Source organism: Pantherophis guttatus, chromosome 2 (genome assembly GCF_059756535.1).
Source record: "Pantherophis guttatus breed Tessera chromosome 2, ASM5975653v1, whole genome shotgun sequence".
Lineage (NCBI taxonomy): Eukaryota > Metazoa > Chordata > Lepidosauria > Squamata > Colubridae > Pantherophis > Pantherophis guttatus.
Genome location: NC_142064.1, coordinates 276,432,528 through 276,460,192, shown reverse-complemented (window position 1 = coordinate 276,460,192; position 27,665 = coordinate 276,432,528). Strand labels below are relative to the sequence as shown.

General features: G+C 43.1%; 2 protein-coding genes across 2 annotated transcripts in view; both read right to left on the bottom strand.

Moving 5' to 3' along the window:
- LOC132710159 (class I histocompatibility antigen, F10 alpha chain-like) lies at positions 1 to 27,665 on the bottom strand. The gene is made up of 8 exons (XM_060685714.2): positions 27,350 to 27,665; positions 14,780 to 15,055; positions 10,528 to 10,803; positions 7,627 to 7,908; positions 5,701 to 5,799; positions 5,162 to 5,194; positions 3,641 to 3,674; positions 1 to 2,022 (listed from the first exon to the last, which is right to left on the bottom strand). Exons 1-7 carry the CDS (start codon positions 27,417 to 27,419, stop codon positions 3,655 to 3,657), a joined length of 1,056 nt encoding a protein of 351 aa, XP_060541697.2. The 5' UTR covers positions 27,420 to 27,665; the 3' UTR covers positions 1 to 2,022; positions 3,641 to 3,654.
- Positions 1,886 to 27,665, bottom strand: part of LOC117668284 (major histocompatibility complex class I-related protein 1-like) — a 48,234-nt gene continuing 22,454 nt past the window's right edge. The window contains exon 8 of the mRNA XM_087884548.1: positions 1,886 to 2,022. The gene's annotated coding sequence lies outside the window, so the exon portion shown is untranslated. The remainder of the gene's footprint in view (positions 2,023 to 27,665) is intronic.

Below are 27,665 nucleotides of genomic sequence, written 5' to 3'. Positions count from 1 at the left end.
AAGAAGGCAAAACCATTTATTTTCAGCAAACTATTTTCGTGTTCTTATGGTATGTGTGCAACAGTTAGGGGGAAAGGAGCCTGGCCAAACTGTGGATCTCCTGTTCCACTTTTCTTAGAATTGACCATTTTATTGTATTTTATGTAAAAGTTTAAAATCCAAAAGAAAAGGATTGAACAGAGACAGAACAAAACTAAACAAAAACATTGAAAAAAATTAATGAAAAAACAAGAAAAGATATATTAGGCCCTCCCCCCCCCGTTGAACACTGAGAAATCTATTTCCCCCTTGCAAAAGAGGTCCAAATTTTATAATCTTGTAGATCTATTTGCAGCCTAACAGACCTGTCGTAGATCCTGTAAGTTGGAGAGCATTCTTTTTTCAGTTATCTCCCAAAATAATTTATCGCCTTTCGAAGACATGAAAAACACTTTTGGTTTTCTACTCAAAGTCAAGAGAAGCAGATAAGCAACAGCTTCCACAGGGGGAAAGGATTTTTTCTGCCAGTGTTAAAAAAGGGGAAATTTTTCCATAAAAATTAAGAGTTAAATATCGTGACTCTAATAAAAAGAAGGTAAAAAGCTAGAAAGAGCAAGATTTATAGTATAATCCTGTGTACATATAAGCATAAAATCCATTGCAACTTTCTTACGATTAAAAAAATAATAATTTAAATTTAATGGTAAACAATGAAAGAGGAGAGAAAAAAAGTTGTAAAAGTCCAGGTTATAAAATAGGTCAGAAGTGAACTAGTCATAAATCAAGAGATTGTAAAGCTTCAATTAAAAAGTGCAATTAAAACCCAGGTGTGCATAAGAAAGCTGAGCAGCTGAAGGGAAAGGATGGCAGAAGATCCAGCCCCCTCTCTTCTCTGTCTGTGCATGATTGTCCGAAGGTCATCTTGGGTTGTTCCTAGTCTCCCCTTTAAAAAACAGGGAGCAAAGCCACCAAATAACCAACTTTGTGGCAAAATCAGCTGTTCATTGGCAGCAGAAAAAAATTATGTCCATTCAGCACGGCATAATGGGAGAAGGTTCCTATTTCATTTTTCTAAACTGTAAAAATCCATAAATGGCAGTATATGGTACATATTATTCATTATGCAACTTATACAAAGAACAATAAGAGAGAGAAAAAAACTTCCACTTCCAATCCAAGCAATTATGATGGAGATTAACAGTTTATCACTCTCCCTTAAAGTAAAAATACAACTCTTCATTCTATTCCTCACCCCATTTGCTATGGGCCTTTCTCTAAAACCTGTTAATCCAGTGGTCCCCAACCCCCGGTCCGTGGACCGGTGCCGGGCCGTGGAGTACCTGGCACCGGGCCGCGCAGCGGCCGGGGGACATGAACGCTGCAGCGCAAAGGCTCCTGGGCCGTGCGCAAAAGCTCCTGGGCCGTGCGCAATGGGCCGTGCGCAAAAGCTCCTGGGCTGTGCCTCCACCCCTGCGCGCGCTCAGCGGGCCGCGGCGATAAAAAGGTTGGGGACCACTGTGTTAATCAGCAGAAGCCCATTAAAGGTCACCAGAAATAACAACATAGTTGCTACAAGCTATATTACAAAGCTATTTAGAAGCTATACAAGGCAATTTGATGTAGTGGTTAAGGCACCAGGATAGAAAACGACTGTGAGTTCAAGTCCCGCCTTAGCCATGAAAGACAGCTGGGTGGGCCAGTCATTCTCTCTGACCCCAACCCACTTCACAGGGTGGTTGTTGTGGGGGAAATAGGAGAGTGTGTTGGATATCTTTGATACTTTCAGCAGGATATTAATAAATAAAATAATAATATCTAATCTTTTTGATTCCACAATTATAAACATATAAGATGTTCTTTTCTCCTCCATTCCTCAATCCTAATACAAAAGGTTACTGATCCAATGATAAAAGCGATGGTGAAAGACCCCAAATGCATCCTGGTTCCAAGCATGCAGGATGGGCCTGAGAGTCCGGCCTAATTCAGGAGAAGGTTGGTCCCATCTTCTCTCCTCTCTCCTCATGCTGGGACTGTCCACTCGTGCTGCAAAGAGAGGGAAGAAGCAGGCAGGGTCAGTCTGGGAGGGAGCCCAGAGGTGGAATCCCACCGCCCAGGCTGAGGGATCAGCACCAATCTGCCCAGCTGATCCCACTGGTGACAACTGCTGCTTCCTCAAGAGAGGGATCTGCTGGGTAGGATTTTCCAAGGTAGTGTAGGAAGTTAGCACCCACCCCTTTCCTGGAAGAGTGAAATATTTTAGGAAATATGAAAAAGGCAGAATATTATATTTCCCTGGATGAGAAATATGAGAAGCATATTTTACAGACAAAGCAGCTCCCACCTTCCTGCCCCCCCCCCCTTTGTCAATGGGCCATTAAGGCCTGGGCCAGTCTATTCTACATAACAAAGATCTGCCTCCTTCAGGCAGAGCCATAGTAGGAATTGCCAAAGATAGGATTAGCCCTCTACACAATAGCAGCAGAAACTCACCACATGTGACCTGGGAAGCACGTGACCATCAGCCAGCAAGGCCCCCACCCCCTGGGAGTCTGACAACCAATCAGGAAACTCTTTCTGGGCCCCAAGAAATGCAGAGCCAGAGAGAGCATAAAAACCCGAAGATTTACTGTATCAGCCCTTTTTCTGTTCAGGAACTCAAGGCATGTGATCCTGTCCACCATTAAACCATCTTTCCAAGCAGTCTCCATGTTTCCAGTGTCTGTTTCCCCACTTGGAGCAGAACCTAGAAGGATGTTTCTTCCAACAGTAGAAAGAAGGGAGAGGCAGGGCTAGGACTGGCTCCTGAGGCGGCTGAGAACCTGCCCCACAAGTTACATAAAATCAATGTCCCCCCTCAAATATAGGAATCCAATACTAGTCTGGGTTGCTTCCGGAGACCTATGGATCCCTATCTCCCCCCTATGTCTTCCTTCAGCATCTGGAGGGAGGGATCCCCAGAGGGCTTGAAGGAGTGGAGAGAAGCCCCTTCTCCATCCATGACTGCAAGACCCACAAGAAGCCCCTCATCTGCCCCTCTTTCCCTCCTGCACTGAGGACCCCCCAGTCCTGTTAGGATATTAAATTTAGGAGCTGGAACAGGTAAGTGTACAATGGGCAGTAGTTGATTGGTTGAGCTGGCTTCTGCATGAAGCAATCCATGCTGTGATTGGTTGCTGTGGGTATAAAGGGGGAGTTTCCCTTTTTCCCGCCTTTTTCGTCTGTGTGTTCCATATGCCTTTTGATTTACCTCAAGATATTCCTGTCTTCCTGACTATCTTGTCTGCTGCAACTATAAATCTTAAATACTTTTATATATCTAACCTACAAGTTTGTCTCAGTGTCTTTTGACTTCAGCTGGACAGCTGCTACGTCCTTCCTTGACAAATCTCCTCTCTGCAGCTCTCTGAGCCTCCTGATCCAAGACAGTCAGATCCCAAAAGGAGCCACAGTCTGGCCTTGCAGGAGAAGAGTTTGGGGGCAGGCAGAGCCCCCCCCCACTTCCCAGAGCTCCTCTGGATCTCCCCCAAATTCCCTCCCTTCCAGCCTTTGAGATGAATAGGAGAGAGAAGAGGGATTTCCCAAAGCATCTTCATCATTCACCTCAAAGCCCTCCTTTCCCTCCCTCCCTCCTCCCCACACAGACCCGTGTGGGGCCACTCACCTGCGAGGAGGCTGCTAAATGGCCTGGTTCCTCCCTGCATTGGAGAGAGACACAGAGTGAGAGGATAGGATAGGATGGGATGGGATGGGATGGGATGGGATGGGATGGGATGGGATGGGATGGGATGGGATGGGATGGGATGGGATGGGACGGGACAGGGACAGGGACAGGGACAGGGACAGGGACAGGGACAGGAATAGCTTTGTCCTGATCTTCTTTCTCTTCACCAGCTTCATGAATCTCTCAGAGGAGACCAGCCTATTTATTTATTTATTTATTTATTATTAAACTTCTATGCCATCCATCTGTTCAAGGTGACCCTAGGAAGCTTACAATAAAATGCCATTTAAAATAATAAATTAAAAGCCAGATTTCACCCACCAGATCACATTGCCATTTACTTCAACAAAAAGATCATCTCATGATTTAATTTAATTTAATTTAATTTAATTTATCACATTTCTATGCCGCCCAACTCCCAAGGGACTCATGATATGAGAAAGATGCTAAAACGTATTGCTTTTATAAAGAATCAACAGAACTAGATCAGATATTAACAGGGACAGATGAAAAACAAATTAAAACTCTATATAGCTATTTACTGAGTATTAAAATGGAAGAAGAGCAAGTAATGGAAACAATGATAGTATAGGCTAAAAATGTTGGTTATACTATAGAGTTAGATAAATGGCAGAAATTGTGGGATAGGAATTATAAATTAACAATGTCAACTGCATACAAAGCAAATCTATGTAAAATGTTTTATATATGGCACTTTTCGCTGACAACATTGGCAAAGATATTTAAGGACATGTCCACTAGATGTTGGAAATGTAATCAGGCATCAGGTTCATATTATCATATGTGGTGGGCATGCCCAAAGACACAAAAATATTAGACAAAAATACGTACATGGTTAGAAAAAATGGTAAAGCAACATATAGATCTAAAACCAGAAATATTCTTTTTGGGCATTTTACTAGAAAAATACAATAAAGGGAACACATACTTAATGTTACATGTCTTAAGAGCAGCTAGAATTGTGTTTGCACAACATTGGAAAAATGAAGAGATCCCTGCAGTGGAAAATGTAATTAAAAAAATACTAGAATGCGCAGAAGTGGATAGATTAACACTTAAAATTATGGAGAAGGAAGAAACTGAATACTTTTTAACATGGGACTTATTTTATTAATGGCTAACTAGCAGAAACAGAATTTAGAAATTTGGAAGCATAAGAGAACGATTAATTACATAAGGAAGGTTTATCAAAATGGATAAGCAAATATGTAATCAATATTATGAATATTATTGTTATTATATTATATCTTGTCCTAGATCTTCACTCCCAATATCAGCCTGGCTGTTCTGAAAAGCTTAGTTCTTAGGAGGAAATAGCACAACTCTGCAGCTTCATGAGTTTCTTTTGTGTTTAAACACACATACACAATCCTCAAGTGATGGTGCCTCTGAGGCCTGTTCTAAGTTGGAAATTACATGGAAAGAGGACAAATCACTCACTTGGTACTGCATTGTAGTCATCTTGATGTCTTTCTGCAAGGATAAAAATCAGTGAAAGCTCAAAAGAATCCACCAGAGATCACCCAGTCACTCCCTCTGTGGGAGGAAGAACCCCAGGAGACTCTTTGTCCCATGAACAAAGACAGAAAGACCTTCAAAATACAAATCTATCTCCTGATTTGCCCCAAGAGAGACCTGCTGCCTCTGAGATGGATGGAGGGGAATTGGGGGAAGCAGACGCAGAAGCAACTGGGAGGGGAGGAAGGTTTCCATGGAAATCCTTCTCTGCTGCTCTTTGATCAAAGCCTTTGAGAGAGACAGAACTGCCTCTTCCTAACTCAGAAGAAGACAGGACTGCCTGAATCTCAGACTCAGCTGAATTGAGACTGGAGTCCCAGCGTGAGGCTGAGATCTCAGATGCTCCCCAAGAAGGCAGGGAAAACAGGACTTCTGAAGCTGATAAGTTTCCCAAAGGGAGAGATTTAGGGGGGAATCTCCCCATCTTCCTTCCATCACCCCCCCCTAGAAAAGATACTTACTGAAGAATACCAGGATCCCAGCAATCACACCCACCAGGACAAGAGCAGCTGCAACATAGCCGATGATGAGCCCCAGGTTGGATTTTGAATCTGTTGGTTCTGAATTGGGAGAAAGAGCAGATCATTGACGGAGAACCCCAAACAATCCTCCCAATCAGGGAAGAGACCTAAAGAAGTGAAAGCTGGAAATTCCCCAAATTAAAAACTCCATGGGCTCATTTTTGTGTCCTTCTCAAGGTAACACGAAGGCGCCTTGCTAACTGTTGTTAGAGGACGTGTCCTCATGACGCTGCCTCCTTCTCACCCCAGCCCAGCATGAAGGCAACTGAATTCATCTTTGGCTTTTCCACTCAAAAACAGCCGTTTGCCACCTTGTGACTCATAGCAGCTTGCAAAACAAAAACTTCACCAACACAATAATATCAACAAAATTTGTTAAAACAAAAACATTTTTGTTGTTTTTATAGGCTGCTCCAATAAGCCATGACTCTTGAGTGGAAATGGGCAAATCTGTACGCTTTTTTCTTCAGTTTGAGTGTTTGCATTTTATTATTTAAGGTAAAATAGTTCATATCACCTAGACTTTTTTTAAAAATATACACTTTCATTTTCCTTGGCCAGTCCAGGAATAGCAAAAAATTATAATTTGTGCTTCCAGAACTTCAGCATGAAAAATGGAATATGGTGATATCCAACTTCTGGATGGTCCCACTGCTTCTTGTCCTGCCCTCAGGTGCTTTGGAGAATAGCTTGACTCCCTCTTCTTTGTGGCAGCCCCTGAGATATTGGAACATATCATGTCTTCCCTCGTCCTTCTTTTCATTAAACTAGAAATGCCCAATTCCTGCAACTGCTCTTCATATATTTTAGCCTCCAGGCTCCTAATCATCTTTCTTGCTCTTCTCTGCACTCTTTCCAGAGTCTCAACATCTTTTCTATATTGTGGCAACCAAAACTGGATGAAGAATTCCAAGTATGGTCTTAGGAAAGCATCATAAAGTGGTATTGCTTGGGGGAGTGGGGGCAGGTTTGAGGAGGGAACTTCAAATTTAAATTTCTCTTGCACAAAATTCAGGATTCCCATTGAATAGCAATTATGCCACTTCTGAATTGATGCTTGCTATAAACAACCAGAAAAATAAAACAAATATTTTATTTTCCCTGGGATATCAGCATAACAATTACATTTGAATATTTCTTGTATCGTGGTGACAATCATCAATAAAAAATTAGAATTTGAATTTTGCAAATTTGGACGTCCAGTGTAAAAAACATTAGGGACACTTATGAGAGAGGGATCTTTTCCTTGGGTTTTATGCTGAGCCTCGGGAATTCATGTATCGTATCATAAAATAATGTGCAACTTCTTTCTTAGAGCAGCAACACAGAGTGACCTTTTGACCTTTAAAGCTCCTGCTAAAATCCTGTTAGTCTCTAATGAGAAAAAACTCAGACTTTGGTACTTTCTTTTCTGACTCCTGAAGCATCAGTCCAGCTACTCTCTGCATTTCCTGAACTCAGCTGCAGTTCATCCGTTTTAATCAGAATTTGCCTTCAGAAAAGGGGCTGCCAGACTCCTCCTGATTCTTGTACTTTAGGAACTGTAAACAAAAGGAAATCTCTTTCTGGTGCTCAGAGGAACTGCTGCTTTTCTGTTGGGGGCAAGAAACAGGGAAGGCCTCAGAGAGGATCTAAGGGCATTTCATCAGGATCGGCCAAGTATTGTGATGGGATTCTGTAGTTTCCATCACCTGAAGCCAGTTCTATGGTCTGATCCCTGCAGCTTCACCAACCTCAAACACTGGAAAAACCAGTGGATTAAAGCTCAGGTATATTCACACCTGGACACAATTGGGGTCAGATTTCTCTCCCACAACCCTCCAGGCTGCCAAAGAGCCCAGCCTTCCCCTCCCTGCAGCCTCTCACCCTTCAGTTCCAAGTCCAGAGGCTCCTGCAGGCTGTCATGTTCCACATGGCATCGATAGCGGTCTCTCTCTCTGGGATCGATCTTGACACTGATCCAGTAGTGGTAGGTCCCATCCGCATTGGGGGCCACAGACTCATGGAGGGTGTCCTGTAGCCAGACCTCGCTGTCCCTCGTCCAGGAGGCATCGATCTCCCTGGGGTAGAAGTCGTGGACCTGGTAGATGTGCGTCTCCATCCCATCCTCCACCTCTGTCCTGCTGCTCACCGTCACCTTTGGGGTCTCTGCAGAAACGGCACCCCCAGAATTAACTCTGAGCCCCTCCAGAGCCTGGAAGGTGGATGAGAAACTTGCACATTTACAAGTTTTATTGGTTCCCCCCCCATTTCCCCACATCTTTTTTGAACAGAGTATTGGCCGTTTCTTGTCTTATACAATTAATTAAATTCAAATATATTTTACTCAATTACAATTCTTGCCAAAATCTTCTCCCCCCCCTTTTTTATCATATCTCACTATTTCTATGTTTATTTAAATACACGATATCTTCATTTGCCCTTACATTCTAATTTTACTATTTATTCATGTTTATTCCCTTTTATTCTTTAACAATTCATTCTTTATCTTAATATGTTTGTATTTGTTCGGGGTTGCCTTTCTTCCATTTCCTCTTTTTTATTGTACAGCAATCTTTCTCCTCCAACCTACCATCTCCCTCTTTTCTTTCTTTCCTACTTTCTCTCCTCCTCCTCTTCTCTTATCTACTTCCCCTCCCCTTCTCCTTCTCTCTTCCCCTCTCTCCTTCTCTAATTTCCCTTCCCTTCCTTCCATGGATGAGAAACTTAGAGGGGCAGGAAATCTCCCATCACTTAGTTTTAACCCAAGGATTTAAATTCCACACTTGCAGTGTCTCCAAGAGTTTCAGGAAATGCTCCAAATCTGGAAAACGCTCAACCACAAGAACTCCTGATTTTGAGTCCTTCCCAGGCAGAGGTGGGTTTCAGCAGGTTCTGAGCAGTTTTGGAGAACCGGTAGCGGAAATTTTGAGTGGTTCGGAGAACCGGTAGTAAAAATTCTGACTGGCCCTGCCCCCACCTCTTCTCTGCCTCCCAAGTCCCAGCTGATTGGGAGGAAATGGGGGTTTTGCAGTAACCTTACCCTGGAATGGGGTGGGAATGGAGATTTTACAGTATCCTTCCCCTGGAATGGGATGGGAATGGAGATTTTACAGTATCCTTCCCCTGCCACGCCCACCAAGCCACACCCACAGAACTGGTAGTAAAAAATTTTGAAACCCACCACTGTTCCCAGGGACTCAACCTGAAAAACCTCCAGAAGCAAATTGAAGGTCCAAGAAAGTTCCTCTCTGATTGCTTTGAACTCTGACTGATCTTGGGCTGCTCCCTTCAGGGGAGGGATAGCGCAGATGCTCTTTTAAGTTCCCTTTAAGGACGACAACAACATAGAAGTTTCTCCCTACTTTTTCCATCCTCTTCTGCTCCCCTGAACCTGAGGGTCCTCCAAGCCTCTTTCCAAGGGAAGAGAGATCAAAGGGAATCTCACACAGATCAGTTTGGAAAAGAGATTTTGTCTCTGAAAGGGGGGGGGAGGAGAGAGAGATTGATGCCAATGGAAGAGAGAGAGGGTCCTCCCCAGGCTGGGATGGGCTGTTGGCAATCATCGGGGGGGGGGATGGATTCCCCCATTGATCCTAATTTCATCCAACTGATCCTGGAGGGATTAAGGACCCCGGGGGGAATCGGTAGACCTAGGGGAGAGGAATGGTCTATATCAGTGATGGTTAACCTTTTTGGTGCCCCTGTGACAGACCCCCAAAATGCAATGTGAGTGCTCCCTGCGCATGCGCCCTGGGCCCCGTTTTGGCTTCCAGGTTGGTGCAGGAGGCTTTTCAGGCCCAAAATGGGGGGGGGCAGCTAGGACTCGATGGGGGAGAAAATGTGGAGATCACATCCTAGCTGCCTCCTGCCTTCCTGCCACGGAGAGGCACCTGCAGAGGGTGGAACCTGCAGAGATCGGGGAAGGCCCCGCCCCCGTGCACATACGTGGCAGAGACCCGAAGACCAACTGGCAGATGGGAGGTGCACGCATGTGCTTTGGAGCTGGGCTGGGGCGACGGCTGGCATGCCCGCAGAAAGGGCTCTGCGTGCCCCCTGTGACACGCGTGCCATAGGTTCGCCATCATGGGTCTATATGGTAAACTAATAAAAAATTCTAGGTAACGATTGTAACGTGAGCCGCCCTGTGGGGTGAGGGGTGTTCCTGAAGGTGGGGAGGGGGTTGTTTTGAGAAAGGCTCACTGAGAATTGTGGGAACCTGTTTGAGGTTTGACAGAAACTTTGCTCTCCCCACCGTCCTGGAAAGAAAAGAAAAGAACCCCTCATCCATGGCCTTCTTTGCCCAAGTGGGGGCACTGATAATGTCTTATTAATGGTAGAAGTGGAGCCCTCTAGCGGTGGGGGTGGGAGGTGCACCATCAGGTGCAAGGCAGGGAGGGAGCCTCCTGTGGGATGTGGGGAGAAACAGAGTTAATGGGGGGAAATTAAAGATGCCCACCACACTTGACTACAGTTTGGCTAGTGGAGGTTTCAATGAATAGCCCCAAATGGTTGCCTCATTGTGGGCAGTGAACAGGACACCACTAAGTGATTGTCCTGCCTGACCCACCCAGACAGCTGCCAGGCAGAGGCTGCATTTCCTGGTCCATTGAATGGCTGCCTGGCAATGAGAACCAAACAGGGCTTCCCATGTCTTGGAGAGAGGCTGAAAGGGGGAGGATTCCTACCAGGGCAAAAAGGCTCCAGACCAGGGACCCAAAGGGGCTGAATGTGCACAAGAGATCCGGCCATAAAGGAGGAAAGTCCAGTCTGCATTCAGATGCTCACCTCTCCTCAGCAGCGTCTCATTCCCATAGGACAAGTACTTCTCCAGCCACTCAATGCAGATTTCCTCCAGGTAGGTCTTCCATCCCTGATTCTTTCCTGGAGCAGCGTCCCATTTCCTCTGGGTGATCTGGGCCTGGGGATCAGGAGCCACCCAGGTGAGGATCTCCTTGTCAAAGGTGAGGAAGGTCCTCCCATCGTAGCCATGCTGGTTAAACCCTCCTTTGCTCCCGTCTCTCCGGAGCTCACAGCCATACATCCACTGTATTATGTGAAGTCCTGAAATAGGGACAAGATGATGGTTTGGGGAGTCCTCAAGATAAACAGAGATCCCCCTCCCTGCAGGGACTTTTGACAATGAAGAGAGGCACCGATTCCCCCATTTCCTCCCTAACAATCAAGGGAAAGAAAGCCCCCATCACTAACAGCCCCTCTCCCCTCCCTCAACCCACCTCCCTACATTTTCCCTCCCAGGATGGAGCCCCTGAACCTCCCCAGGAAAAAGCAAAGCTGGAGAAGCCAGCAGAGGATCCCAAGGGAGACTGAGAAAAGAAGGAGTCACAGAAGAAATGGAGGGACGGAAATCCCTTCCATCTTTCCTTCTACCATTTCTCTGTTGGGGAGACTCGGGGAGGGGGGAGGGAAAGGAAGGGATGCCAGAGAGGGAACAGTTGCCTGAATCTGCGGCTGCAAAGAGGGACTGAGAATCCCATGGCCTCAAAAAGAATCTGGTTGATCTACACAAAAGCTTGCAGGGATCCCTGTGACCATAAATCTTGGTCTACCTTCACAAATAGCACCAAGTCACAAAGGCTGGTTCCCACATTGTGCTAACCAGAAACAAACCATGGTTTAGTGCAATGTGGGAATGAAGCCTCAAAGGGCCACAAAGGAATCTTTTCCTTAGCAACAGCAGCAAGTGGCCCAGTCTCATCTGGAGACCCAAAGGGTTATTGACCTTTGAAATGAAGTTTGAAGTTCACAGACTCTGCAAGGCCCTGGAGAAGATATTTCAACTTCAAGTGAACAGATTCTTGGATTTAAAACGAAAACTGAATGTTTGAAAAAACCAAAAGGAAATCTTGAAATGTTTCTACTCCTGTCTGGGCTTGAGAGGGAGGAAGGATGCCAGGAATTCTCAAATCTAATGGAAAACCTCCTGTAAGGACAGTTGAACTAAACTAACCAGTCCTTTCCCTCCCTTTCCACACCCAGGAATGACGGGTGAAGCATCCTTTCTCTGCATCTTCTGCTCAGCCAGAGAACTTCCCTTTGGAGGAAGAGGAAGAACCTCGTGAGCTGCAATCTGATCCTGCTCTCGAGAGAAGATTCCCTGATCTCCCCATGGGAAAAATGTTAAAAGCTGGGTCTAGCCAATAACTCAGAGACAGACTTCGATTCTTTTCTGTAACTTTATTATAGATTTAATGGTACTGGAGGTCACTGACCTTGTACCTTTCTCTTTCAGGTATACATCTGGAATGCAGTGTGGACCATGTGGTCGGAGCCTTTATACCCAGGAGGAGGGGCAAAGAGGTAAGGAGTGGTTACAGGGATTATGGGATATGTGGTCAGTTAACCCTTGCAGGTCCGGGTGATCAGGGAGATGTAGTAGTTAGACATTTACCATGACAAAAACCCCTCTAAATGTCTAACTGGGTACCTGAGGAAGTGGTTGTATACATACAGAGAATATACAGGCACGGGCACGAATTACATGTAAACACGCATTTTAGACATGAGGTATGCATGCTGTTTATGTGGTAGGGGTTTGGTGAGAATATCTGCTGTTTGCTCCTCTGTGTCACAGTGTACTGCCTTAATGAAACTTATTTCTGAAAACTGCCTGACGTGTTTGTATTTAATGTCAATGTGCCTAGATCGCTGACCTATAGCATCGGCCTTTGAGATCTCTATCGCTGCCTTGTTGTCTTCGTGGATGACTATTGGATATGAGGGTTCAGCCCAGATGTTGCAGAGCAGGTCATCGAACCATACTAAGTTGTTTGCGGCCTTGGATAGGCAAACACATTCTGCTTCCGTAGTTGATGTGGCCACCAGTTTTTGCTTTCCAGTGTACCAATGGATGGGGCAATTGTTGAGTAGTAGCACGTAGCCAGAGGTGCTTTTTCTGCACTCTATGTCCCCAGCCCAGTCAGCGTCAGCATAGTAGGTTAGCTTTGGTTTCTCGGATGTTTCTGGCTCTAGGCAGAGTAGGGCATCTGCACTGAATTTTAAGTATCTAAGAAGTCTTTTGATGGCGTTCCAGTGTGTTATCGTGGGTTTGCTTACATGTCTGGACAGTAGATTGACGGCCAGGGCGATGTCGGGCCTGGTCCAGTTGGATATATACAGCAGTGACCCTATCGTTGATCTATACAACTTATTGTCTGTGAAAGGTTCAGATTCCTCGTACATGGTCTTCAGGAACTCTGGTTGCATGTGGGTTTTGCTGGGTTTTGCTTCGGACATGTTGCATTTGGACAGCAGCTCGATGATCTTTTCTCTCTGGGAGAGGCGGAAACCCTTGTTGGTTTTTATCACTTGGACCCCTAGGTATTTATCGATCTTCCCAAGTGACTTTAGGGAGAAGTGGCTACCCAGCTCAGTGGCGAACTTGTCACATCTGTCCTTGTGCTTGCTGATGTACAAGATGTCGTCCACATAAATGAGCACACCTTCGAATGTGTTGTTTTCTCTCTTCGTGAAGAAGCATTTGTCGGCTGAGGTGGCCTCGAAGCCCATGGATCTGAGAGCTTTGGCTAGGCAGTCATACCACCTTTTGCCCGACTGCTTGAGCCCATATAGGCTTTTGTTCAGCAGCCAGGTTTGGTTCCCGCCCTCGTTGTACCCAGGCGGTGCTTTAACGTATATCTCTTTGTCCAACTCGGCGTGCAGGTACGCTGTTTGTACGTCGAATTGGAAAACCTCCAATCCCAGGATGGTGGCCACCACCAGGGCGCTTTTGACGCTCTCCGCCCTGACGGTTGGCGAGTAGGTGTCTGTATAGTCTTCGGGGTATCTTTGGGCGAAACCCTGCGCGACTAGTCTTGCCTTGTACAGGACCTTGTTGTCTTCTAATGTCTTAACTCTGAACACCCATTTGGTTCCTATTGGTTTTTTGTCCTCTGGAATTTGGGCAGGTGAGTATACTTGGAGGTTCCTTAGGCTCTCCATCTCCTTCTCCATGGCAGACATCCATTCTTCTTTCTCTTTCTGGGGGAGCCCGAGGATGTCCTCGTATGAGCTGGGCGTGAAATGGGTGTTGTGGATGGCCATAACGTAGTCCTCCAGCTTCCTTGGCAGCTTGTTTCTGGTTTCTCTGATTGGCCTGCTGGGGGTTGGCTCGGTTTCCTGCATGTTGTCTGCCTCTTTGTCTGTCAGATCATCTATCTTTAGGGAAGGGTACCCTTCTTTCCACTCTTTGATGCTCGCCTTGCGATTGTTGGCTTTTTGCCCTCCGACCTCTCTGACCTCCTTTCCCCCTTGGTCATGTTCGAATGTGAACCTATTGGTGGGAATGTCGTTGGAGTGTACCCTCGACCAGTTTGCATTTTCGTGGAAATTGGCTGATCTGGAAACCACAAAACGGTTGTTGTTGTCGACAAATCTGTAGCCCTTTGTGCCCGGTTCGTAACTCACGAATCTCAGTCTTTTGGATAATTTCTCTCCTTTCTTTCTTAATTGTCTGGGGATGTGGACATCGGCTGGGGCGCCGAATATGTGTAAGTGTGCGATGTTGGGCTTTCTGTTGTATAGCATTTCGTATGGTGTCTTATTGATAGAGCTTGACCACAGTCTATTCAGGGTGTAATTAGCGTAGTGTAGTGCCTCTGACCAGAAATGCTGCCCCATCCCAGCATCCTCCAGGGCGCACCTCATCATGGTTTGCAATACTCCGTTCTTACTCTCTGAGACTCCATTTTGGAATGGGGAGAAAGGTGAAGAGGTGTAATGCGCTATGCCCTGTTCTCTCAACCACCTTGTGAATTCTTTGGCCATGAATTCTGAGCCCCTGTCTGTCATTATCTGCCTTATTCTCATGTTATGTTGCATATCTACTCTTCTGTGGAATTCTTTAAACCTTTGGAATACTTCATTTTTGTGTCTGAGGGAGTAGACATACCCGTATCTGGTGTAGTCATCCACAATCGTGAGGAAGAATCGCTTCCTATGCCCTACAGAGGGTTTCAATGGCCCTACCAAGTCCATATGCACCAATTGGAAGGGAGGAGCCACTCGACCCATCACTCACCTTCACTCTGGTTGTAGCGACTCCTCAGAGTCTCCAGGCCTCTTCTGAACTGCTCCTCAGAGTCACGTGATATCTGGGTCTCTCTGTCCCAGTACTGGGGATTGTCCTTCCCAAACTTCTCCATCCAGGAGACTCGAGGCTGCTTCCTCCGGCTGTTGCTGTCGTAGTGAACAAAGACCTGACCATCCACGTACCCCAGAGTGACAAAGTGGGGCTGCCCCTGACTGGGCTCCGAGATGGAGGAGTAGAAATACTTCAGGGAGTGGGAGGAGGCGCCTGGAAGGGAGCCAGAGGGGAAAAGTTAGGGGGCTTCAGCCAAGGACCCTGATCCCATCTGGGAGGCTCTGGGAGAAAGAAGGAAGAGGAAGAGGAGAAGAGTTGGGGGGCAGAGGAGGAAGGGGGGAAGGAAGGAAGGGGGAGATGGTGGAAGAAGAGGTAGGAGATGGAAATGAGGGAGTGATTGAAAGGGGAAAAAAGGAGCTTCTGGAAGGACTGAAGGGTTGGAGGGAAGGGAAGGTGGGTGGGGTGAGAGAGGAGGGGAGGGGAGGGTCCCCCAAACTTTACCTGCCCCAATGGTGCCCTCCCCCCTTCCAGCAAGGCCTCCCTCAAGCCCCCTTCTGGGTTGCTCAGCCTCTGCCCCAAGGAAGCTGCAATGGCTGCACAGGTAAAAGGGGGGATTCCACCCTCCCAGAAGCTCAAAAGCAGCAGGAAACCCCCCCTGGTCCCCCCTCCTTTCCATTCACAGAACAAAAAAAACACCATTCTGACTTCACTGAAGGCCAACCTGGACTGTTAATAGGTGCAGATTTGAGGAGGGGTTTTATAAAATGGGGGAGGGGGAATCCGGGTGAGACCAGAGGCCATTGGATCCTTTGGGGGAAACCCAAATGGGGAAGGGCAAAGGGGGGAGGGAAGGAAGGAGCAATGAAGTGACTTAGCCCCCCAGATCTTCCTCCTCATCCCTGTTCCCCCCGCTTCCTGGCTGGAAAATCCCCCCTCCCCTCCCAGAGTTCAGCCATCTGAGCAAGAATCGGATTTTGAACCCAGGACTCAGAGGGGCTCCTCCTCCTTCCACAGAAAATCTCAGTCTGATTAAACCAAGATTTCTTCCTTTCAGCAACCCAATTAGGGCTCTCAAACTCTCCTTCAAAGACCTTTGCAATGCACCAGATTCCCTCTGAATCTCCCCCTTCACTTTCCCCAGAAGCTGCTCTGACCCTTCTCCTCCTCTGGGGCTGATCCTGCACTTGGTCAGCACAAAGAAAGGCAGAAATGCCCCTCAGCCACCTTGGAGGGGATTGAGATCCTGGCTACCCAACTCTTCACGTGATCAGTGACTCTCAACGTAAAGGCCTAAATTAAGAGTTTCTCAGACTCCGACACTTGGACTTCAACTCCCAGAATTCTCCTCACCCCCAGAAAACCATTGGCCCCTCCACCCTGGCCCCACCCCCTGCCCCCAAGGAGGAGGTTGGGAGCTTCTGTTGCCATCGCCCATATTTCGGGGAGGGGGCTCAGCTGGGGTCCTCTCCCTAAATTCACTCTCTGTCTGGAGGGTCCTATCATCTTTAAAGCCCCTCTGGGGAATCCAAGATAAAGATACAAAATTATGTCAGTTTTTATCATGCAAACTCCGGAATGAGGAGAATCAAAGTTTTTTTTAACCCTTCTTTGAAGGACAGGCTAAATTCACAAGACAGAAAACTATGCTAAACTTTACTAACAATGACCAAAAAAATCACATTAAGTCACTGTTTAGTTCTTATTGTCAAAATAGAAACACAGAAGAGACTCTAAGGCTGCCCAATGAACAGATAAACAACAGCTTGTAAATGGATTAAAAGAATTAAAAGAAAATAAGATTAAATTGGAAAACCTCCAAGGCCTCTTGTTTGTGTCCATTCTGAAAGCTCTTCAGATCAGAAATTATTTCAGGGCGCCAAAGATTTTGAAGATCATTTTCAGGATCGTTCATGGGACTTATTTGGGCAGAACCTGGGTCTGCATACAAAAGGGCAGAGCCTCCAAAGCCCAGAGAAGTAAATACAGGTAGTCCTCGACTTATGACTATAATTGAGCCCACATTTTTTGTTGCTAAGTGAGACATTCATGAAGTGAGTTTTGTTCCATTTTACAACTTTTCTTGCCACAGTTGTTAAATGAATCATTGCAGTTGTTATATTAATAACCAGGTTGTTAAGTGAACCTGGCTTCTCCATTGACTTTGCTTGTCAGAAAGTTGCAAAAGGGGATCAGGTGATAAGGGGACACTGCAACCGTCATAAATAGGAATCAGTTGAGAATCCAGAAGCGGCACAGCGTGACTGGCTAGGAATATGCAGGGCTCCGACGAGCCTGGCAAAAACCAGCTAGATGAACCGACACCGGGGGGGGGGGGGGGGGGCGTGTCTTCAGACTGAAACTGTCCTGTAAGGACAGTGAAGAAGGAGAGGCAGCTCGGTGTCTAAAGAGGGACAGGCAAGTCCCTTGGAGAAACTCTCCGAGTCAGTGATGGGAGGCGGTGATCAGGGTGAATCGCCATGAAGCTGGAGCCTCTGGAGCAAGCGATGTGCCGGAAGGAAGATTTGGACAGAGTGTTGGTGTTGGGTGAGTGTTTGGCCAACCCATAGACAATAAAAAGAAAATTATAAATATTTTAAACTACTAAAATTACCCCGGCAGGCAGAAAAGGAAAAAGACAGAAAGACAGAAAGAAATGAAAATATATTCAGAACTGTAAAATTTAATAGATGAGTTTAATGTCAGAAAAAAAGATAAAACAGTGATATTAATTAAGTGATTTTAAAATAAGGGGAATATAAAGCGGTATGAAATAAGGGGAATGGGACTTATACTCTATATTTTAAGTTTTAAATATGCTCTACTGAAAACTGGAGAAACTGTAATAAATATCATATGCTTAATAATATTGGAGGTCTATAGAATGATAGGTTTTAATAATATGACTAAACTTGCTGGGGGAAATGTAATAATTGGAATATTTCAAACTATATATCTGAAACAATCAAAAAGAGAAAAGAAGGCAAATTATTTTAAGAACTAATTGGATTGGGTAAAATGAGAAATTATTAAGCTGCGCTTTATAAATATATATTTGAATAAGTGGAAATATATTGTTAAGATAGGAAGATTGAATGTAAAATTGAATGAAATTGAAATTATAAAAATGATTTAAATGTTATACTTGCAAGAAGTAAAGCAGAAAAAATACATTGGTAAAAGTAAAAAAGATAAAGGATTAGAAGATTGAGTAAAGATTTGAAAGAAAAAAAGGAATAAGATGAAATATACTGTTAATAATTAAAAGGACAAGGGATCGGGGCTGCCTGGCCTCCACGGTGGAAAATATTAAATTGAAAATGAATACAGCAATAGAGATGAAGGAGGGGAAGAGAGTTGGAAGGGAGGAGGAAGGAGAGAGAGGGATGGAAGAGTAGGGAGGAAGGAAGGGAAGGGAAATTAGAGTAGGAGAAAAGGTAAGACGGGGGAAGAGAGAAGGAGAAGGGAAGGGGAAGTAGAGAAGAGAAGAAGGAGGTGGGGAAAGAAAGTAGGAAGAGATAGGGAAGAGGGAGAGGGTATGCTTGAGGAGAAAGATTGCTGTGCAATAAAAAAGATGAAGTGGAAGAAAGGCAACTCCGACAAACAAATATAAATATATTAAGATAAAGAATGAACTGTTTAAGAATAAAAGAGAATAAATATGAATAAATAGTAAAGTTAGAATCTAGGGACAAATGAAGATGGTGTTTATGTATGCAAATATAGAAAATCTGTTTAAATAAATAAAAAAAAAGAAAATCTGTTTAAATAAAATCTAAATCTAAAATCTGTTTAGATATGAAAAGAATATAACAGAACTTAAAAAGCAGATGAAAGATTTTTTTGAAATGAATTTGAATAAATAATTGTGTGGGAGGCGAGTAAAGCGTATATGAGAGGGGTACTCATCCATATGAACTCTAAACACAAATTAAACCGACAAAAGAAAAGAGCTGAAATGGAAGCAGAAATAAAGAATAAAGAACAGTTACTTATAAAAAACCCAACAGATGAAAGAATACGAGGAGCTATAAAACTTCTGAAAGATCAATTTCAAATGCTTATGGCGGAGCAAACAGCAACAAATTTAAATTTGCGAAACATAACACATTCTGCAACGCTAATAAACCGGGCAGATGGTTGGCTTATACATTAAGGAAGAAACAGAGTACACGGATTATTGATAGTATTGATATTGGAGGGAAGGAAATCTCTCAATAAAAATTAATTAAAGATGTTTTTGTAGATTATTATACTAAATTATATGCCAAAGACGATACACAGAATGGACTTATAGAGAAATATCTAGAAAATAAAAGAGTCACAAAAATTACTAGTCAACAAAAGGAGAGAATGAATCATCTTATAACAGCTGAGGAGATTATTGCCGCAATTAAACAATTGAAAACAGCTAAAGCTCCTGGGACGGATGGTTTAACTGCGGTGTACTATAAAACCTTACAAGCAGAAATGATTGAACATCTTAAAGATCTATTTTGTAGTATACAACAAGGGGGTAAAATACCCCCATCATGGAAAACAGCTTATATTTCATTGATACCGAAAGAGCAAATAGGTCCTAAAAAACCTGAGAATTTTAGACCAATATCTCTTCTGAATAATGACTATAAAATATTTGCAAAAGTATTAGCCAACAGGTTGATGCCAGTTATTCAAGAGGTGATTCATTGTGATCAAGCGGGATTTATAGAAGGCAGATACATGAAGGATAATGTAAGGCAAGTTATAGACTTATTGGAATATCTTGAGAAGAATAAACAGATCCCTGCAGTGCTGGTCTTCTTGGATGCGGAGAAGGCCTTTGATAGAGTGGATTGGAACTTTCTATTAAAGACTTTAAAAAAGATGGACTTTGGGGATCAATTTATACAGGTGGTTTCAGCAATTTATCAAGAACAAAAGGCACAGATTATTATTAATGGAAGTTTGACAACAGACTTTAATATTGAAAAAGGAACAAGACAGGGTTGTCCGTTATCCCCATTGTTATTTATTTTAACATTAGAAGTCTTGTTGAATATAATACGGGACTCGAGTACTTTGAAAGGAATAGTGATAAGGCAAGAGGATTACAGAATAAGGGCATTTGCAGATGATCTGGTAGTTACCCTAACACAGCCGATGGAATCAATAATCCAGATGAAAGACATTATAGAACAATATGGTACAGTATCAGGATTTAGATTGAACCAGAAAAAAACTAAGATGATAGTTAAAAATATGACACAAGATCGAAAACAGGAACTTGAAAGCAAGGCAGGTTTTGAGATAGTATCAAAGGTCAAATATCTAGGAGTTCAAGTTGCAGAATCAAATATGAAATTGTTCCAAAATAATTATGAGGTGTTGTGGCGAGACGTACAGAAAGATATGGAGACTTGGAAAAAACTGCAGCTGTCTTTACTTGGAAGAATAGCAGCAGTTAAGATGAACATTTTGCCAAGATTTCTTTTTTTGTTTCAAATGATTCCTGTGCTTAAAAGTGATAAACAACTGAGAGAATGGCAAAGAGGACTGAATAAGTTTGTCTGGAATGAAAAAAAGCCGAGAGTTAAACTGAAAATTATGCAAGATGTTCCAGAAAGGGGAGGCCTTAAACTTCCAAACCTACAATTATATTATGAAGCAGCAGCTTTGACGCAAGCAAGTGATTGGTTTGTGTTAGGATATGGTTTGAGCCAAACTATGTTGTACAGGCAATATAAGTGTACTGTTACCTTAAGCTGTAACTGTATTATGTGGCTTTAATGCTGAGTCATGCTGTAATCACATAATTACTAGTTGTGAGAATATTTAAGCAAAGCTTCTGTAACGTGTTCAGTTGCTGCTATGATCTGCTGTTGATGAGGAAGCTGCAATGCTATGCTGCCATTGTGTATGAAGCTGTGATGATAAGCTACCATTGAGAGGAGTTGTTATCTGTAATCATTGTTTGATGGATCTGCAACCATCGTGGTTTGTGAACCAGAGTGAGTTTGTTATTCTAACCAACTACTGTTTGTTGAGTAAGAAGATTCTGTAATTACTGGACTGATTTACTGGCAAAGACTTGGAATTTGTTTAAAGACTGAGACTGTTTCTCTACTATAAAGTAAACTTTTAATAAACCAGTTTGCATATCTCTTATTCATTGCTCTCAGCAACGTTTCACTGTGCAATCTACTCTGCTGGTTGGTAACACAACAACAATAACCTTAACATTGGTTATGGGCCCAGAGCCAACCATAACTAACTAGGATTGTTAATAGCTAAACTGAGAGTTAATGTGAATAGAACAAACTGTGTTTGTGATAAACAATCCAAGTGAAGATGGCACTAGAACAAGCAGCAAATTTTTCCATGATAACCCGGCTGGATGGAACAAACTATGTATCCTGGTCTGCAAAATGTAGTCTACTTCTGCGTAGAGAAGGACTGTGGGATATAGTTAATAATCCACCGGTTGTAACAGCATGGAATCCTGCTGATGAGGAAGATGAGAAGAAATTAGCCAAGTTTAACAGAGACAATGAACGAGCTCTTTGCATTATTGGACTAACACTGGGTGACCAGCAGCTTGTCCATATTCGTGGCAAAGTGTCTGCTGCTAGGTGTTGGACCAAGTTGAAGAGACTATATGTTCGTGACTCTGTGGGTGCTCATATTTATCTCACACGGAGATTATTTAAACAAACTCTTCTTAAAGGTGGAGATATGATGGCTCATTTGGAATCCATGACCAGAATTTTCCAGGAGCTGCATGAAAAAAAACTTATTTTCTCAGAACTACAACAAGTTTATATAATTCTTTCTTCATTGGATGATAGTTATGATGACTATGTTTCTTCGTTAGAGGTTTTGTCCAGAGATGAACTGACATTGGCTGGCATAACCGGTAGGTTATTAGAAGAATCCAAAAGAAGAAAAGAAAGGGATCAGTTGAGAGTGCAACAGCCAAAAGAAGAAAAAATGTACTCAACTGCCTATGTTGTAAAACGTTGTTTTGCTTGTGGGGCTAAAGGGCATATAGCTAAGTATTGTAAGAATAAGAAAATGCCTGTTAGGGACAATACTAGACCCAAGAAGGGTTGTAATTTAGCTATATCCAGTTCAACCACTGATGTTAACCAGGATTGTTGGGTTGTTGACAGTGGTGCTTCTCAATCAATTTCTAGAAATAGAAATATTTTTGTAAAAATGGAGAAGAGTAACCAACATGTTAAACTATCAAATGGCTGGAAGGTTAAGGTAGCTGGAGAGGGTGTTGCTCGTTGGTCATTTAACAATGGACCATTGCCTATGTTATATATTCCTGGGTTAAAATTCAATTTATTGTCTGTTAAATCATTATTGCAATTTGGGTTTACAGTAACATTTAAAAATGAGAAATGCTTTATTGAGAAAGATGGCAAAGTTGTTACTGCAAGTTTAGAAAATGATTTAGTTGTTTTAAGGGATAACCCAGTATTGGTGGCTAGGTCTAAGTCTGTTTATAAGAATGTTAAACCACATGATGAATGTATTCATCTGTTACACAGGAGACTTGGGCATTTAAATTTCAGGACGTTAAAGAAAACAGTTCAGTTATCTGAAGGGATAAAACTACAAGCCTGTAGTAAATATCTGAATTGCAATGCCTGTAGTCAGCAGAAAAGTAGGGTTACACCAGCAAACCATGTTAATGGTTTTAAAACCACAAATCCATTAGAGGTAGTGTTTGTAGACCTAACTGGACAAAAGAAACCTAGCATAGGAGGTGCCTGCTATATTCTGAGCATAGTAGACCATTATTCAAGATACGGATTCTGTTATCTTATGAAAACAAAATGTGAAACATTTCAGCATATTAACAACTGGCTACCTTTTGTAGAAAGGAAACAGAAATTTAAGGTTAAATGCTTAGTGACTGATAATGGTACAGAATTTACTAACCAAAGATTGGAAAAGTTTTTGCAGGATGCAGGGATCCAACATAAACGGTCTGCTCCGTATATTGAGAGACGAGGTCAGACATTACAAGCCATGACTAGAACAATGTTGGCAGATTCTGGTTTGCCTGAAAATTTATGGGGTGAGGCTGTTATGTGTGCTAACCATGGGATGGGATAAACTAGAGCATGCAGATTATAGACATAATAATACTGTTAGTATAAAGCATCATATTCCTGATGATATTCCTGAGGATTTAGATAATGTAGAATTCTCTATCAAGGAGGAAGAACAGGAAGTAGGTTTAGAGGATGCAGTTTTAGGGGAGGAGTCAGATGAACAATCTGCTGTAAGTCCTGTTTTACCTAGGAGATCTACTAGGGAAAGGCATCCACCTGATCGATATAAAGCAACCGTAGTTTGCCAAGTGAATATTGAGCCTTCAAGTTTTGAGGATATCAGGCTTTATCCTGAAAAGGAGCAGAATGCTTGGAAGGAGGCAATGAGTAAGGAAATTAATTCTTTAACTAAGTTAGGTGTTTATGAAACTGTGAAATTGCCACCTGGTGAAAAACTGATAGGTTGTAGATGGGTTTACAAAATTAAGAAAAGCATAGATGGGACAGTAACTCATAAAGCTCGCCTTGTAGCTCAAGGTTTTTCTCAGACCGAAAAGGATTTCTATGAGGTTTTTGCTCCTAGTTTACGTGCTAGTACTTTACGAACAATGCTAGTGTGGGCGGCTAAGTATAAATATACTATTAACCATAAAGATGTAGAGACAGCATACTTGCATGCTCCATTGAGACACACCATCTATATGAGGAAGCCTTTAGGAGTTGAAACACAAAACCACACTGATTGTTGGAAGTTAAATAAAAGCCTTTATGGTTTGAGACAATCAGGGTTTGAATGGAACCAATGTAAAGTTAAAGAGCTAAATAGGATCGGTTTTCATGAAGGTGTAGCGGATAAGTGTCTCTTTAAGAGAGAAAATAATGGTGTAGTATCATTCTTGTTATTGTTTACAGATGATATAGCCATAATAACTAAAACTGACAAGGAAGCCATAGATATTGTTAAACAGTTAGAAGCCAGATTTAAGATCAGAAATTTGGGAAATATTAGGCATTATTTAGGTTTAGATATCAATCAAACAGCTAGAGGTTATAAAATATCTCAATCTAGCAAAATAAGCCAAATGTTAAAACGTTATGGCATGGAGCTATGTAAGCCAGCTAAAACGCCTATGGCACAGGATTTTCAACAAGGTGAAATCCAAAGTCCTAAATTTAGTAAGGAGATCTACCAGTCTCTTATAGGTAGTCTATCTTATATAAGCAATTGGTCAAGACCTGATATTTCATTTGGAGTAAACCAATTAGCGAAATATAATGCAGAGCCAACTGATAGGCATTGGCAGGCTGCAAAGCGTATATTTTAGCGTAGCTTTTAATAAACCAGTTTGCTTATCTCTTATTCATTGCTCTCAGCAACGTTTCACTGTGCAATCTACTCTGCTGGTTGGTAACACAACAATAACCTTAACAGTTTGGAAGGAAAAAGACTGGAATCTTGAATATAGAAAGTTTGGATCTTGAATTTGGTTGGCATGCTTACTTACTTTATGAGAACAAAGTGGATAAAGTATTCAAAAGCCACATACTTAGAGACTCTTTGATGAGAGTTTGGAAGAAGCACCGACTCAAATGGGATTACAAAATACCGTTATGGCTGGATCTTGGTCATATCATGTGGAATACAAATATAATGTCACTCGGGGGGGTTTTATATAAAGAAGTTCTTTTTGCAGATGCGGGCAGATGGCAACTGAAGACTTTAGAAATGCTGTTGGAAGAAGGGATTAATTTAACTTGGTTACAGTATAATCAACTTCAATTGAGATGGAAAGAGGACCAAAAAACTGGTATAATGATGCATGAGGAAGAATTGGTTAGACATATAAAAGAGAAAGGTCCAATGCATATTAAAAGGGTTTATAATGTTTTGTTAGAAAGGGATTCAGAAACTGAATTGGTTAAAGATTGCATGATAAAGTGGGCACAAAATTTTGCAGAACCAGTGATGTTGGAAACATGGGAAAAAATATGGGTTCAGAATGTTAAATTTACAGAGTCGCAGAATTTGAGGGAAAATTTTTATAAAATGTTTTATAGATGGCATTTAGATCCTAAGAAATTGTCGTGCATGTACCCTAATGTTCAACCAAAATGCTGGAGATGTGATTGCCTAGATGCCACATATTATCATGTGTGGTGGACTTGTAAGAAAGTGAAGGCTTTTTGGATAAAAATTTGGTGGGTTATGCAGAATGTTTTGAAGAAAAAAATTCAGTTTTCTCCACAATTGTTTCTATTGGGTATAGTTAAGGGTTTCACAGTGGGTGAAGTAAAGTTGATATTGTATATGATTACAGCAGCGAGATTACTGATAGGTCAATATTGGAAAAATGAAGCTATGCCTACTATTGATGAATGGACTTTGAAGATGGCCAGCTTTGCAGAGATGGCGAAGATTTCAGCATATTTAAAAGATCGCTCACAAGAGATTTATGTATGGGAGTGGAAAAAGTGGATAGATTATGTGCAGAATAAATATCAAACTAGGAAATATCAGATAGCTTTTAACTGAAAGTATTATATAGAGATAGAATAATTGAATTTTGTGAAGATGTGAAAAATATACAGGGGGTGGAGGGGTTCAAGTTTTATAAAAAGGAGATTTTGATTTGGATTATATTTTGTGGAAGTCCAGGGGGGAGGGGTGGGTTAGGGGGGGTTACGGAGGGTTAGGGAGGTCAGGGAGGGGTGGGGGGGGGAAACTGGGGAGAAAATGTAATTGTAAAACTTTTTCAATAAAAAAAAAGAATGAACTGTTTAAGAATAAAAGAGAATAAATATGAATAAATAGTAAAGTTAGAATCTAGGGACAAATGAAGATGGTGTTTATGTATGCAAATATAGAAATATTGAGATATGTTTAAAAAAAGGGGGGGAAAACGATTTTGGCAAAAATTGTAATTGAGTAAAATGTATTTGAATTTGATTAATTGTATAAGATAAGAAATGGTCAACACTGTTCAAAAAAAAAATTGGGGTGAATGTGGGTGAGGAGAAAAAACCAATATAACTTGTTTAAAAAATAATAAATAAATATGAATCAGTTGCCAAAAGCATCCAAATCTCGGTCACGTAACCATGAGGATGGTAAAATGGTCATAAGTGTGAAAAATGGTCATACTGTCACTTTTTTCAATGACATTGCAACTTTGAATGGTGACTAAATAAACTGTTGTAAGTTGAGGACTACCTGTGGTCCTATTGCCCATTCCCTCCAGTATGGTCTCCCAGTCCTTCCCAGTCCAAGGCAAAGGCCTGGGCCTCCTTCTTCCTGCTCCTCCCCACAATCCCAGCAGCTTCTCAAGAGCTTTTGGGGAGAGGGAGCCCCAGACCCCATTTTAGCTCTGGGAAGATTTCAGAATCCAAAGGGATCAAAGCTTTTCTCCAACAGAAGGAGGGGGGGGGATCAGACTCTCCATGATCCAGAACCCGCTTCTTTCCCTTGTGGGGCTGAGGAGAAATGTGTGAATCTAAGGCAGGTGGGACATCCTCACAGTCATGAATCCTCCTCAAGTCAGGACTGTCTGTGTCCAAGCAAGCCGTTCATTTCATGGTCAGCATCCAGAGTTGCTTCTCTTCTTCTGCCTCCAACCCAGCCTATTTAATGGTTAAGATCCTGACAGTTTTTCTTTCTGCCTTTGGAAAAGCTGCTTCATTGATAGTTTCTCTCAGCGATCAACTAGGAACTTCCGAAGGCCCCTTCCGGATTACTAAGGAATAATAACATCATAATATTACATTTTAAATATTTTTAATTCCGCAAATTTTCCCACTTTGGTGGCTTCTGGAATGGAAGAAGGAACACCTGAGGAGGCAAATCCCTGCCTGTCCTAGAAAAGAAAATTTTGGGGATCTTGAGGTTTAGGATGTGGTGGGAGGGGGGGGAGGAGCCAGGAGAAAGTGAAAAGGAAGAAAGATGAATCTTGAGGAAGGTTATTGAAGGAGCCTTTCTCTCTCCAGACTCTCATCCTGCTGCATTCACACGGCAGCCTTATCCCGGTCGCTCCTTTGCACCAGTCTCCGCCTCTGCCAATGCAGGGAACCGAGAATCAAGCCGGGTCCTCCCAGCACCAGAAGCCACAAAGAGCCACAGATCACCGCCAAAGGCAGGAAAGAGGATCCAGGCGGAGGGAGTTGGGCGGAGGCAGCCAGGAAGTTTGTGAACTGACCTGATCACGTGCAAACGCCGCTATCCAACAAGCTTCATTTTGGAAGGGAGGGAAAGAATTGAGCTTCGGGGCACCCAGATAGACTTGACTGACATCTGGAGGGTCCGCCCTTGTCCTGTTCCCAAAGGGGCTCTCCTGGAGGGGGGGAAACGTCAGAGCCTAATCCCAGAGGATTTTCCTTTTGGGGATAAATATTTTGGGGGGGAGGAGAGAGAGAGATTCCCTGGCAGATAAAAAGGGAGAAACCCCCCAAGGCCCCCAAAGGGACTCACCGAAGCAGCTCTCTCGTAGGGCGACCGCCACCAACACCAGGAGCAGGAAGGGCGCAGAGCGCAGAGCCATCCTGGCCGCGATCCTCAACCTGCGCTCCGCTCTCCTGAAGTCTCAAGCAAACCGAGAGGGGCTCCGGGTGGTCAACAGCGCAACAATCCAGAGCCCGCTGGCGATTGGGTGAACTCAACCAGTAGAAAAAATAACAACCCCATGTTCGTCAAGTGAGGCGTGGAGAGGAAAGCGAAAGTCCCATCAGGAAATCTCCTTCCAGGGATTCCCCCTCTTGTGGGAGGGGCAGAACTGCAGGGCTGGGAA